The sequence below is a fragment of the Lactuca sativa genome, chromosome 1 (genome assembly GCF_002870075.4).
Source record: "Lactuca sativa cultivar Salinas chromosome 1, Lsat_Salinas_v11, whole genome shotgun sequence".
Lineage (NCBI taxonomy): Eukaryota > Viridiplantae > Streptophyta > Magnoliopsida > Asterales > Asteraceae > Lactuca > Lactuca sativa.
The window spans coordinates 131,758,847-131,775,289 of NC_056623.2; the positions used below are offsets into that span (position 1 = coordinate 131,758,847).

The 16,443-nt window shown below is 32.5% G+C and overlaps 1 protein-coding gene and 1 pseudogene across 1 annotated transcript; one reads left to right on the top strand and one right to left on the bottom strand.

Annotated features, from left to right (window-relative positions):
* Positions 1 to 298: 298 nt before the first annotated feature.
* Positions 299 to 10,459, top strand: LOC111909395 (probable purine permease 10). Its single transcript, XM_023905214.3, has 5 exons — positions 299 to 483; positions 598 to 719; positions 6,613 to 6,734; positions 7,722 to 8,303; positions 9,781 to 10,459. Exons 3-5 carry the CDS (start codon positions 6,698 to 6,700, stop codon positions 10,275 to 10,277), a joined length of 1,116 nt encoding a protein of 371 aa, XP_023760982.1. The 5' UTR covers positions 299 to 483; positions 598 to 719; positions 6,613 to 6,697; the 3' UTR covers positions 10,278 to 10,459.
* A 4,003-nt stretch (positions 10,460 to 14,462) lies between these two features.
* On the bottom strand, positions 14,463 to 16,055 carry LOC111909383 (mitochondrial carrier protein MTM1-like; annotated as a pseudogene).
* Positions 16,056 to 16,443: the final 388 nt, after the last annotated feature.

The following is a 16,443-nucleotide window of genomic DNA, read 5'->3' on the forward strand; positions in this document are numbered from 1 at the left end:
GTTCCAGGAATCATTAAAAGTTTGAAATTTGAAGACAATAATTAAATTCTTTAAAATGACATAAAAGTTTACCCAAAAAGTGAAAAAGATATAGAATAAATGCAGCCGTTTCCAATGGTACAGTGTTTCTTCAAGAGGTTTCAAATGGAAGACTATTAAACACGATGCATATTATTGGTACAACATCAATTTCAGAATATGTTCTTATCAGCACTACCCATGGTGTGTATGTGACAAAGAAAAGAAATGTGTTTCCATTCACCAACTTACATGTATCACATACATATAAGGAACATTTATTTAAATCGAACATTACCACACTTACTCTTCCAATCATGATTATTTTGATTTAAAATTGTACCTATATGGACAAAATAGGCAAGAAGGGAGCAATATTTTATTGAGCTTGCCTAGACCATAAAGACGATTACCATTACAATATTTTCGGCGATGGTGAAAAAGATGGTGGCGGCGTTTATGAAGGCAAGTGGTATTTTAATATGTTTAATTAACAAGAATAAAGGTGTATTAATTTGTACTTATATAAATTAATTAATACCTATAATTATTATACTCACATGGTGACGATGCTTGCAGTGGAAGTAGCAGTGTAGCACCCTTACAAACCCAAAACTAGTTCAGATTTCTCTCGCTCTGCCCTCTTCTCTATTTCTACTAATCAATGAAGGAAGATGAAGAACATGCAACAAATACAGTTGGTAAGTACACTTTTAAGTTTGAACACTTTATAATCGAAACCAATGTCTTTTTTCTCTACCAAAATTTATGCATTAGTGACTTGTATCTTGTGTATGAAAAGCTGTATATAAAATTCGGCGACTATAAAATTCATAGTAATCATGCAATATGACTTGTACAACAGGGTATAAAACTTTTATATTTTTAGGAATTGGCCATCAAGAAACTCTAATGAACTTTTATTATGAGAAATTAAATACATGGGAATGGCATAGTACTAATTATCCATTAATGAATTGAAAGTTGTAGTCTTATAGTAGATGGTAATTTAGAAAGTAGAGGCCCAAGATCCCTGATTTTTTATTTTTTATCTTTTTAGATATAAAAGGTTGTACATTCAGCTGGATTTATTATTTTATATCTGAAAATCTAAAGGAATGGCAACATTATATTCGGCAATTTCAAATTATTTATTATTTACTATTTATTTGTTTTTGAAAACTTGATTTAAACAAAATAATTTATCCCTATCGTTTTCAGAAAAAAAAAATCACAAAATAAAAAAATCATAATATTTAGAATAAAAGGTATTAAAGTCATAACTTTTCAGTTTTATTGATTTTAAGAACGTGTTTTTTTCTGTTAAAATAAGTTATTATGTTTTCAGTTTGTTGTAATTTTAACCGGTAGCATCAGGTCATCCGGTTACCACAACTAATATGACGCGATAACGTGTCAGAAGAAAAACATGGCACAAAAATTATTAAAAAGTGTGATTTGATTTAAACTAAAATTTGTTGTGAAAATAAATTAAACAAAAATCAATAATAAAAACGATTTCAGTTCTGAAGCAACTTTCCTAATCATACAATCAGTTCAAATATGGTTGTTCAGAATGCGTTCTATCTAAACTAATACTAAGAAAAACTAATAAACGTTAGTATAATCTTTTTTACCTAATAAAATTAACCAAAACAAACTCTCCAGTTAACCTCAACTTTTTTACTGTCTAATTAAACAAGCTCTTAATTAAAATAAAAAAAGTTGCATTAAGATATGTGTAAAATTTCTAGCATTACCCAATACTTCTCAGAAGATCGGAAACGTAAATATATGATTTTTATAATTTGTATTGGAGTTAAATCCCTAATACGGAACCAATCTGATACTTGTTGTTTTTTACCAGTTTGCAAGAACAATTACAGATTCTATTAACTGATTAACTGGAATGATAAAACTCTAGCTAGGTGATCAGACTAACAATAATTAAAATCAAACGCTCATTAAGCTCAAAACTAGAAAATCTGTATAGAAACACAAATAAAAAAAAACAGATGTGAAAACTAATCACATGAAAAGTACTTGTCAATTGTAGAACTGACATCTAAGGTTTTAGCCAGACATGGGTAAAAACAAATTAAAACTAATAAAAATATAAACTAATTGATTAATCTTGCTAACTAAATGTAAGAGATGATCTTTAACTTTTAGATCTTCAGAAATCACTGAAATTGAAGAGAAATTGCCTCAGAAATCATCTTTTTTGTCGTCTGGAGCATTAGGAATCGTCCAACCTTCCATCTGATCAGAGAGACGTCCTATATATATACAAGCTAGAGTCTTTGGGAGCAAGAAATCCAAAAATCCGATCGAAATTTTCGATTACGCGACTGGATTTTTTGAGTTCTGGTCGGATTTTTCATTTTCTTGATTTTAAATACTCTGGACTGCAAAGTGTTTATTCAATCGAATTTTTTTGAAAAAATTCGATCGAATTTCTGCATTTTCTCATTTTTTTTTTCACAAAGACGAAATTCGTTAGAAATTTTGTTTGTTTTTTGTAACATTTTGAATCTCGTCAATCGGAATTACGAGTCAATAGATATGATCAAAATACTAACAATGGGTCAAAGCTGCCAACAACATCCTTTAGGCTTTAGAATGTAGCAATCTATATTCGTATAATCAACTTGATCAAATATTTCTTGGCGAAAACATCTTCTAAGCATTCCACATAATACTTAATAAGTTCCAAGCTCCATTTAGACTTCAATGCTCCATTAAACGCATCCAAAGTTGCTCCCAAAGTACCGCTCCACTCAAATTATCTGAAAATGACATAATAACACGGCAGTACAGGAATTCTAACGAATGACATGAGTTGAACATTATTTAAACTAATGACTTTCAAATGTGTAAAATATAATGTTAAATGGTAATAAAAACTACCTTAAAAGATGCATGAAACAACATCTATCAGGAAGTAAGATCTATATACCTATGTTGGCATCTAGCTCCCGCAAACTTGCATAAGACATCAAACATGTTAAATGTTTATGAGAGGTAACATAGGAATACAAATAATATTTAGTTATAGTACATAATAGATAGTATTGAGTCTCATGTGACTCTCTCTATGTAGGCAGGCCAGATACAGAACTCTGGACCATCAATCCATACAGCCTCAAAAGCAAAACTCAAGCTAGGTGTAAAATCCTCGACAAGTAGCTCTAGATCTAATCCTCCAATAAAATAATCTCAACTAATCGAAATAGGATACTAATCCATAAATCTTCAAGCTTTTAGTTTGTCAACTACCATATCCAATTTTAGGGGTGTGTCGGTCGGACCATAATAAAACTTAGTTGTACATTCTAGGTCTAATTGTGGTACGACCGATTTACTGTACTAACCCTAGTTAACGTTTTAGACCTAAAATCTTGAATTGTTCTTTATATTGATGTTATTTATGATATTTAGATATATTTATAAGAGTTTATATATATATATATATATATATATATATATATATATATATATATATATATATCAGATTATTGTTTTATTAAGGGTATTTTATTAATTTGATGTTTTGTACTTCAAGACTATCATGTAAGGATTGTCCAAGTGAGAAGTGATGGAGGGTAGGAACATTTTAGCATATAGCCATTCTGAAATCTAGCAACCCAAGCGACAGTTTAAATAGACACCTCTCCCGTCAGTAGTCTACCAGTCGTGTAATTTATACTAATACTTTTAGTTATTAGGTTTAAAGCTTAAACCTAATTAGAGTATATGCCTTAACTTGTAGTAATAGTTCCTAAGGAATTACTAGTTCGCAATAACTAGTAGTTCTGATACCAAACCTGTCACACCCTCAGCCAGCGGAGGAAATGTCGAGCTGTGTGACGTTAGGGATGTTGGATCTGGAAAAAAAAGTATATTGAACAGTACATAGAAATATAACACATATATTTCTTTTATTCATTATTAATATAGGGGTTACATTTTTTGATATTCAAGCACACTTCCAAAATAATAAACTAAACAACATGAGAACAACTAAAGCTTCCATTAGAAAGATGACAACTTCCTTCAACACTCTACTTCCACCGGTACTCATTTCCCTGAGAATACATGAGTTTTGAAAACGTCAACGAAATGTTGATGAATTCACATGTTTTTATTGTTTTATACTTTCAGAATACTTTTATCATCTTTTTATTTAAAAGGCTTCTATTCTTTATATCTTATTTTTCTTAGGATAAATTAATCCTAATCCTATAGCTTTTCTTGTATATACTTTTTATCCTTTTTCTTATCTTTTCATACTTTGACTACTTTCAAGGCATTCCTTTTTAGGTATTTTAATTAATTAATGTTGGCAAACAGTGTTATCAATGAGTTCCTATAATCAAGCTATATGACTTGAAATTTCTCTACCACTACGCTTCATCAAACGTCGCAAGACTATAAAGTTATGCCTATCGGGGTAGTAGTTAGCAACTGCAAGTGAGAGTGTCAAACCGGAGATCTGTACATACCTTTAATGTTCACTTAAGATTAACGATTATAGGTTCAATGTTAGTTGAATATTAATCGGCTAAAGGATAAATAATACGTCTCATTCAACAACTTGCTTTGATAAACCTTTAAAGTATGATTATTTATCCTTGTTATTCTTACATTTACTTTTTTCCTTTAATATAATTTTCGTAGATAGTTATTCATACATATAATTAAGCATATGCGTATAATAATTATCTTTGTATTGATATTCTTTGATAGGATATTAGGGTAGAGTACCATTAAGTATATTACATATCCTTAAGTTTTCCTTTAATATAGTTTTATTCCATAATTATTCCAATACGTATAATTAAATATGCTAGTTTAGACATTCACCTTTTGGCCTAACAGGGTATAATTAAATGATTTTATAAAAATCATATCTTTTCATTTGGACTCCGTTTTCGATATTATTTGTCTTGACGTTCTCACCTAGAGAAGTACTGTGACTTTCATTTTGATGACAGTAGCCAAAACTCAACCGATTTCTTAATCATATTTTGACATTAATAACTTTAATTACATAGTTGATTTTCCATTCTACAAAAGTTATAACTCCTCCAATCAAATTTAGATTTTTACAAAGCTTATATCCCTGAAATCACACCATCCTTTACTTTCCGAATATATTAACCATCTTAGAAGACGATACGACTTTCTGGACACTCATTTTTGAGCGTATAAGTCGATTTATCTCTATATGTAAGGGTATACTCAATCACATTTATTTATAAGAATGACTTGCTACATTGATACTCTATTACATTTATTTATCTATGCTAATTTCTAACGGTGGGTGAAGTTGTGCCAGCAATCCAAAGGAAAATGATATACTAAATGGCTTGTTGGGTGAAGTTGTGCCAGCAATCCGAACAAAATGCATACCATATTTTTTGGTCTTATATGTTGCATATATATTCAAAACGTATGAAAACGTCTGGAAATGCTTTCCCTATATTCAACGACTACAAATGAATGAAAAATGGATTTTCCAATTCATTTGAAGTACTATTTACGGAGAACTTCGTAAAAAAATGTTTCTTGTTCCGAATTTCCATTAGAGCCTACATTGAAATATTGTTAATTAATAAAAATTCAATATTTAAATTAAATTAACAAAAATACTTGTTGAATATACAAACATGCATTGGAGTACTTCCGTAATTTCGGGACGAGCGAAGCTTGAACGTGCATTGTATATGGTTTTTAGTGTAGATACATTATTCTCGTCACGCTCCTTTAATATCGAGAGTATGTCATGTGGTGTAAATTTCTGATTTGTCAAGTAGGCCACCAATTGTTTCTTGTGTTCTTTCAACTGCTTAACAAAAACATTCCCCTCCATATATTATGCATATGGATGATTCACATATCGCCCTGAGGGTCCAACCATGATATTGTTTGATATATGCACCTACCAATTAAAAGTTACAATTGATTTTTTTGGTGCCAAAATTTTTAATTGTTGCTTAACTTTTGTATTCACGACCATGATCACAAATAAGTATGATATAAGATACGACACCATTTTTACCTATCTTTGATATTCTTATCACAAATGACATAATCAAGAGAAAATGCAATGTTTCGCACCCATTCCATCAACTCATCACGAGACTCAAACAACTATTATTTAAAAAAAAAAACATTTGTTAACAAATTGCAACACAAAGAAAAAAATGTTAATATCATGATGAATATAATACCCGGTTGGTAAAAAACGATGATTTTGTCATTGTGTTCTCAATTCCTCCATTTGAATTATTTCCATTAGGTCTTCATATTTTTTGCTAACCACTATAGAAAAAGTAAATAATTATAAAAAATAAAATCATATATAAAATACTAATTTAAAAATAAATATATTTTATAAAAAAAATTGTGTAAAAAACGTGTTACCCTATTTTTTACACCAACCCATTTTATTAGAAAAACATGTTAACCCAATTTTAACTTTCCATATAAATATGTTTAATTAACAAGAATAAAGGTGTATTAATTTGTACTTATATAAATTAATTAATACCTATAATTATTATATTCACATGGTGACGATGCTTGCAGTGGAAGTAGCAGTGTAGCACCCTTACAAACCCAAAACTAGTTCAGATTTCTCTCGCTCTGCCCTCTTCCCTATTTCTACTAATCAATGAAGGAAGATGAAGAACATGCAACAAATACAGTTGGTAAGTACACTTTTATGTTTGAACACTTTATAATCGAAACCAATGTCTTTTTTCTCTACCAAAATTTATGCATTAGTGACTTGTATCTTGTGTATGAAAAGCTGTATATAGTATTTGACGTCCTTTGTAGGCTTTTTATTATATATTTAACAAGGTAATAAATAAAACATGAGCTTTTATCAATGGAAAAATAAAAAATCGGCGACTATAAAATTCATAGTAATCATGCAATATGACTTGTACATTTGGGTATAAAACTTGTACATTATATTTTTAGGAATTGGCCATCAAGAAACTCTAATAAACTTTTATATATGCGATAGTAAATACATGGGATGATGGGAATGGCATAATACTCATTATCCAATAATGAATTGAAAGTTTTAGTCTTGTAGATGGTAATTTAGAAAGTACGAGGCCCAAGATCCCTAAATTATTAGATATAAAAGGTTGTACATTCAGCTGGATATATTATATATATATATATATATATATATATATATATATATATATATATATATATATATATATATATATATATATATATATATATATATATATATATATATATATTAATTAGTATTTTACGATATAATCTATTTTTTATATTTTTAGTAACAACCCAATAACGATTGTAAGCGGGAATGGGATAACTATATTATTTTCAATGGAAGGTGATCTATATTCATTATCCTTTCATAAAAATTTGATTTTAACATTCACTAAGTTTTGAATTTTTTTTTTTAATTTTGACCACTTAATTGGTCAACCTTAGTAATACCCATTAACATGCATTGCTACGTGTCAGTTTAACTTGTAATTTTTAGCATGATTGTCAATGACTTGTTTATTTAATGAAAAATTATAATAAGAGAAACTCTAAATTCTTAAATGTTTAATAGATAATAACTTGTTGAAGAAGAATATACACAAAAACTATTCTTCCACTACTCACCACTCTTTTGCTTTATTGTTATACAAACACAGAAACCCTATTAGATGGTGGCCGATGCTTTTCAAAGGTCATACGATACAAGTGGTGGATACAAATAGCAATGTTCACCATGTTTGCACTCTCCGGCCAATCAGTCGGAGCAATGTTGGGAAGACTTTACTTCACTAAAGGTGGAAATAGTAAATGGATGGCAACACTTGTTCAAACTGCTGGATTTCCACTTATGTTCCCATTTATCTTCCTATTTTCACCTTCAAAAACACCCCCGGAACACCCTGAGCAAGTTGCCAAAAAACCTTCTTGGACAACCCTTGTGATTATATATACAACTATCGGCACATTCTTGGCTGCAAATTGTATGTTGTATACTTTCGGACTCAAGTTTCTGCCAGTTTCCACGTATTCATTGATTTGCGCGAGTCAACTCGCCTTCAATGCCTTGTTTTCATACTTCCTTAATGGCCAGAAGTTCACCCCTTTCATAGCTAATTCGCTTGTTCTTCTTAGTTTTTCGTCCACGCTACTTGTGTTCCAAGGCGATTATGAAGAGACTAGAAAAATATCGAGAAACAAGTATATCATTGGTTTTGTATGCACAGTTGTTGCTTCTGCAGGTATAGTCTTCTTTTGAGCTTTATTATAATAAGGTTGTTAAAATTGCAATTTTGATTGTATACACATGATCTCATTTAGGTAAATCGATCCCAATTTTATTTTGATCATTATTTGGTAGGATCACGGTATGATCATAGGATCGAATCGTAAGATCATAGTATTGCTAATATTTAAAAAAAAAAAAAAAACGTAATTCAAATATTTTTCATGGACTAACTTCGTAATATTCCCCTTTTGAATTGTTTATCGTTAAATAATCTATTATAAATGTATTTTGTATGTTTTAAAATATTTATGGTTAACTGTATCACCGGATGAATATGTATTTTTTATGTTTTAAAATGATTTTGATAAGATTTTACGATCACGATGTTGCAAAACGACCCTATATAAAATTATGATCTTAAAATCCTTACTTTAACCATTATATTTTATTTTGGTCTATAAAATCTACCTATTTTTTAAAATAAATTAGTTGCTATCACAGTGATTCCTTTTTCCGATTTAACTGGTGCTCTTAAAACTAACATTAGTCTTCATTAAGTTACATGACATATACGTACTTCCTAAAATAGTATCTAACTTTTAAAACAACTTTAATTACATAGATGGTATGTATACTGATAAACCGGCAAATAAAAAGCAATTTCATTAAGCAATATGTTTCCTAAAAAACGTTTAACCTATCAAATTTTAATTTAATTTTTTTATAATTTTCTTTCTTTTGTTACATTTTTAAGATTTTATTTTTGTATTTTTTAGCTTTTAGTGATAGAGTGGCAAATGATGAGTTTTCTGAAGTTCTTATTTGTTTAGACATACTTTACGTGACAAAATGTCAAAATTTAGAAGTTTTATTAAATACTACTAGATATTATGTTTAATTTTTTTTTTCTAACATAGTAACATTAAAAATGAGATAAGTGATGATGTCACACTAACCCCACTACAACCAATTGACATCGTTTCCAGCATTAAATCACTACTGAAACTAGAAAGCCATATATTTAGTAAGATTGTTTCCGAAAGTTTTTCATGTACGGTATGTACACATTAGCAACAACCTGTGCCTTTCATCACTGTAAAAATATGCAGATCTTTACAGACATGGAACAAGAATATACCCAATTTCACAAAATGAAACAAAACTTAAAGTCGATTAGTTAACTTTTGGTTGCTCATTTTGGAGTCCTTAAATCTCAAATGATCAACATTAGTCTCTTTGGTGTTGTTAGAAACATTTAAGGTACTTGGACCGAAAAAAGCAAAAATTGTTACTATTTTATACAAAACTCTATTTATATATAAACAAAAAGTTAACCATCCAACAATCTAGTCTAGTAGTGATCATTTGGAATTAAGTATTCGAAAATAGAGTTTCTTCAAATGAAAATCTAACAGACTTCAATGCTTAGGTAACCTTTTGTTTGAAAATAATACAGTCAAAAATATAATGTTTACGTTATGATTGTGTAGGGTATGGATTAATGCTTTCCATAACACAACTCGCGTTTCAAAAGATTTTGAAATCTACAAGTTATAATGTGGTATTTGATATGATCGTGTACCAAAACTTGATAGCTACTGTTGGAATTCTCGTGGGACTATTTGCTAGCGGTGAATGGAAAGATATAAAGGGTGAAATGGGGAGTTTTGAATCTGGAAGGGTTTCATACATAATGAATATTGTGGGGACAGCTGTCTCATGGCAAGTTTTCTCGATTGGTTATGTGGGTTTGATCTTTGAAGTTTCATCTCTTTTCTCGAATGTTATTACCACTTTAAGTATCCCAATTGTGCCTGTGTTGGCCGTAGTGTTTTTTGATGAAAAAATGAATGGAGTGAAGGTGATTTCCATGTTGTTAGCTATATGGGGATTTCTCTCTTATATTTATCAACATTATCTTGATGACTTGAAGGAAAAGGAAAGTGCTAGACTTGTAAATCATGATCGTGAAGTTAATCATACATAAAAAAAAAACCTCACTAGTCAATAAAGTTGTTAGAGACTTCGTATTTTACTTGAATTTCCATAGAATGACGAGCTCTCGAGCAAAGTATGTATACAAAATGATTTAAATCATTTTTTTGTAAGTGATATCTAATACCTTAATTACTGTTTGTGTGTAATGGGAATACCGAATTGATACTACCATTTGTTATGTCCTCATTTTTTTTTATGATATTATGATTTAGACGTTACATTCTCAAATTTAACAATTAAGTTCTTTTGTGGGTGTTCATGCAACTTAACATAGTTGTGAGATGTATTATCACATGCAACAAAATATCGTACGTTGGTTCTTTCTTAAGAACAAGCTTTAATTTACATCGCAGATAGATTCTATCATATTTGAAATCATTTTGTGTCGTATTTAGTAATCACAAACATATTTATTATAATGAAGAATTCTATGGAAAATATATAGAACATAAATACGAAAAGTTTATCAAATATGTAACATTTCAAAAGCCATGATATATTTTTTTAATTTTTATAAAATTATTCCAAAAAACCATAAGATAGTAATCCATTGTTTTCGACCCAAAACCATAGAATCAGAGTATAAAAAATCTCTCAAAACATAATCAATCAGGAGGATGTGTACGATCACAAATTCGTCTTGCCACAATCATTTGATGTACTTGAATCCATGAAACCAACAACTGTAAGCTAAAGCTTAATGAGTTCCCAAAAAGTACGCACACAACAATACATATATAATGCATGTACACTGGGCGCATAACATCAGACTTGATTGCCCCTAAGCCCACACATGAGACTGGATTTCCTACTCCTGACCCATAACTCATGATTGGCTTGCTCCCGCACCAACATCATAAGACTAGATTGCTCTCCCGTCCCTTAGCTTATGACTGGATTGCTCCCGGGTTTTTGGCTCACAGCATAAAGCAGTACCACCTCAACCCAACTGCAAGATATCGATATATGCAACAGAAAAATGATAACTAGCAAGTACAGTTAATTATATAGATCTATCAATTTAACAGATCACTACGACATAACAACACCCTATACACAAGGGTACATAACACAATCTAGTGGGTCAGCATTGGTGCCTTCAACCCATGAGTACAGTGAGGAAAATTCACCTCAAAGTTCAGAACATAGCAATAACGATCACTGATGTAACATCCCAAGATTTGTCATTTATAGTCCCTGGGGATGGAAAGGTTTAGCCATGAAAAGCCTAAGGCCTAAGTTACAATTTTGGGACCAGGAGGAGTACGCTGCGCGTCATTAAGGGTACACTAAGCGTACTAGGCGCGCCCTAGTACGCTGGGCATACACTTGTGTACACTGGGCGTACACATGTCAAAAGGAAACCCTAATATTTAGGGTTGGGGGCTATATAAACATCCTTATGCTCATTTTCTCTCATCATTCCTAGCCTCCATATACCAGAAACGTCCCAAACCCTAGTTTTGTGTGTGAGTGTGAGTTAGTGTGTGTTTTAAGCTCTTGAAGGTGAAGGCATTGCATCAAATAATTGGAGAAGGAAGGCAAGCTTGAAGATCTGAAGTTCTCTGGTCCTCTAAAAGCTCCAAAAGGTAAAAAGCTTCTAGCTTGGCAACTATTTTGAGTAGATATTGTCTTGTTTAGTTTCTTGGTACTTTTCTTCTCCCAAAAACCCCAATATGGTGCATGATGCATTTTGGTCATATTAAGCTGTCCTTCGAAAACCTAGAAAGGGTCCTAAGTGATAAAAATGATGTACTAATAGCTGAATGTGTCCCATGCATGGAGTAGGAAGGTCTTAATGGATTAAGACCATCTGTTAAGAACTTTCTAGAAGTCCAAAGTCTTAAAGTTCAAGACTTTATGAGTCTTAGGCACATTTGGTTGATGGATCTGAAGTTTGGGCTTAATTTCTTAAGCCATTAAGCACTTATGAGAGTTTTGGTTCAGACTTGCGTATGCCCCGTGTAGAGAGAAATACGCCCCGCGTATCGAGTCAACGGTCCTGTTTTTCAGTAAACATGAGATGGAGTACGCCCCATGTACCAGAGGGGTACGCCCAACGTACTACCCCTATTGGGCTTTTGCGATTTGGGCTTCGGGATTGGGATACCTTTGCACTAGTTGGACTTGGGCCTTGATGGGCTCTCTGGATAAGAGTTTTTTGGGCCAGTTTTGGTAGTGAGTCTTTGAATGAGGCCTAATTAGGGAGTTTGGCCTAATTTGGAAAATTGGGCCAATAATGCTCCTTACATATGTGGACTTGTGGATCATGGATTTGGTATTGGGCCTTGTCCCAAATTAGAGGAAGGCAAAATGGACTATTATCATTGGTGGGACTCTTGGTAAAATTAGTATTCCCATTTATCTACTTAATATTTGTTATTTTGGATAGTTCGGGATTTTTGGTGAGACAACAATTCGGAAGTTCGATTCTTCAGTTCGAATCGACATTGTGAGGTGAGTTATCCTCACTATACTCAAGGGTCTAAGGAACGAAGGTCGGCTCTGTGGATTGTTATCCTAGTTATCTTGTGATTACGTGCTATGATGTTATGTTAGATCTGTATTCTTGTTTAGGATGGTGTTATGATTAGTGATCTGTTAGGTCTGTATAACTATCTGTATGTGCTAGCTTACATCGTTTAAAGGATCTTAGGATGAAGGGTTGGGTTCTGCTTCACAACTCTAGTCTGAGTCTAACCGTTATGGAATCGAATCCTTTAGCCTTAGATTGTTTACACTCTGAGCATATATGCTTAGTGACCTGTAGTTTGGTCTGACTATCTGTATGTTGGTAGGAGATTACTTGTTATATGTTCACATGATTGATTGGTAGTTGAGGGCATTCCATCCCGAGGAAGATAGGACCCTAGTATGTTGTCTCTATTGACTGTTATATGATTATCTGATATAGGTGCACATGTTTGACTGGTTATGGGCATTCCAACCCGATGGTTGTGGGCCGAGAGTTTTCCATCCCAAGGATGATTGGACTCATTGTAGGTGGGCATTCCAACCCAATGGTTGAGGGTCTAGGGTATTCCATCCCGAAGGATGATTGGACCTATAGTATCTTTTATATATGTATTGTGTGTAGGCATTCCAACCTGATGGTTGTGGGCCGAGAATATTTCATCCTTAGGATGATTGGACTCATAGTATGTTGGTATTCTAACCCGATGACACTACTAGAAAAACAGCCTTTTACGACGCTCATTGCGCGTCGTAAAAGGCTCAGACGACGCGCAAATGCGCGTCAAGGAAGGCCCTGTCATAAAGAGAGACGACGCGCATTTACGACGCTCATTTACGACGCGCAATTACGACGCGTGTTTACGACACGCAATGCGTATCAAGGAAGGCGCTGTCATAAAGGAAGACGACACACATTCGCGTGTCGTAACCTTATGACGCGCGTGTTAATGAAACACAATGCGTATCAAGAAAGCCCCTGTCAAGAAAGGCCATGTCATAAATGAAGATGACACACATTTTTGCGTATCGTAAATTTAGATATTTAAAAAAATATATATTTATATATTTATTAATTTTTAAATTAAATTTGCATTTAATGTGTCATAATAGAAATAAAATACCATATACAAAAAAATACAATCCATTGCATAAACTTTAATGTCATACAATTATATTTCTTACAATATATAAATTTGCATTCATCTAATCTACTCTATGTTTCATACTAACAATTGAAATGAAGAATACAACACTTGCATTTTCAGCATCTTATCTCTTTCGGTTTGAGCTTTCTTTTCCACTTCTAACTCGAGAGTTATTCACTTTCATCAACCCTGTAAACACAACACAAAATCACTTGTCATTTTCATTCTACTTTTATGTTTACTAGTCAATCCTTCAACTTTCTTTACTAATTAGATTCACCTGGCACCAATATTGCTGATGTTTACTAGTCAATCCTTCAATCTATCATATGAAGTATGAAAAATATGAACAATAGGAAATGGAAGTTCAAAATCCTAACCAAATATCCCAGATATATAACATTATGCCCTCTTGGTGCTTGTCCTCCTGACAACACAACTCCTATCTTCAAGGCAGATCCTGATTCATTAGATTCACCTGACACCAATATTGCTGATGGTTGCCCAAACAGGGATGGGAAAAGTTTTGCAATTTCATCTGAAAGAATTTGAACAAGCACAACTAAAGTCATAATCCTTCATCTTTACACTCAATCTGTGCAGGTGATCAGATGTGTTTTGCAATTCTTTTATGTGATTTTAGATTATAAAAAACAAATCTCCAATTTGTTTAGTACTGGTTCGTTTTTACAGCAGTTTCACAAGGTATTTATCGTAAGCAGATAACTTTAAAACTCAAAATGCAAAATTCGATCATAAAACCTAATTAACATCTACACACAACGTAATCAGTTAACATAGCTAGAAAAACACTTAAATTCTTGTTTATCCAATGCAGCAGTGATTGAATTAGAAAGATTATTATCAACCCATCATTAAAAAAACTCCGATCAATTGTGATCATAGCATAAATAGTTTTGCTTTTACAGGGGTTGTAAATTCACTTCAGTATCAATATGAAGTGAGAAATACCTGGATTTCCGACAGCGGAGCTAGCGGGACCATCGACGATTTTGAAGGGGCTTCTGGAGCAAGCGACAAGTGCACAGGAGTGTCTTCCACGGGTGGGTACAGAAGATAAAAGCTGTTGTCACAAACGTAAAAATATTAAATTAAGAAAAAAGAAAAAAGAAAAATATTAGTCAAATTTTTGAAAACATGCCTGTGATACGTAAAAAGGTGATTTTAATACCTTAATGCCTAAATTTTTGTGCCAAAACTGACAATCTGCAGCTCCTCCAGCCATTGTCCCCACCTGAGTTTATAATGCTGCATCTATGAATTGAGATAACTATTAATTACAAATTTTATGGAATTTATTAAGGCAAAGATCAACTGTTTCAACAATAGCATAATTTATGTCCTAAACTGACCTTATAAACACTATCAAAGGGAAAATAATAGCATAATTTATGTCCTAGACTGAGCGTGACAATGATCCAACCAGCAAAGGGGCTTACGGTGTCATGCTTGGAGCATTTTCAGCTGCAAAATCTTCAAACCAATTCCGGAAGATGTCATAGCAAGGCAGATAGATTCCCACCTGTTCAAACAAAAGATTATCATTAAGCATTCATTAATCGAAGAAAAAGAAAAAAAAATCAAGGACTTACAGTTGGTATAGCCAATGCAAGGCCAGCATTGGTGCCTCGCCATAATCTTCCAAATCCTTCCTAAAAAGACACTCACAAATCTTAAAATGATCAACAATTAGAAAAGTGCTGGACTACAGAATATATATAAGAGGAAGAAGATGACCAACCTGCCGAATAATTTTGTAGAAAACATCAAGTGTTCCTTTGTACTCAAAGCAATCTGGAGGACAGATGGACACTGTACCATGTACTCCAGCACGCGTACATGATGGAGAACATCTTAGATCCGTAAACATCTAAAACAAACAATTACATGATTATCAAGATTGCACAACATTCTAACAAATATTACAAAGAAAACATACCATGTTTGGTCCAAAAACGGCCATTCGACTCGTAAGATTAGTCATTGGATGCGAGTATGCTACACCAGCAGCCTGTGCTTGCAGCCTTGTCTGTCAAATCACAACCATACACAAAATGAAGAATCATTACCATGGTCATCAACACCCAATATGAAGTTAACGAGAATGAAAAACAAATTAGCAACATTAATAAGCAACACATATTTTTCAAGGGAGAATGATATCTGAATTTGAGTTTGTATGTCAAAATCTACCCTTTTGGGGCACAGGCTGAAGAGATTGCTGAGAAATTTGCGAGTCTGTAGCAATCAGCCTGGTGGGGAAAAAGCTTGCTTCTTTTACATCAACAGTGCAGGTGAGTTAGTAAACTCTGTCCTTTTTTGTAATTTTGGGTATTTCATGGTTAGTTGATTTATAAAAAATATGAAATTGATATCGAGTGTAGGCTGCTATGAAAGATGCTCTTGTTCGTATCTTGACTCCAAGGCGTTCTATTGACATTATGAGAAATGTTCATGTTTCCAAGGAGCAAAGGAAACCATATGTTGTGGTGTTTGTTGGAGTCAACAGAGTTG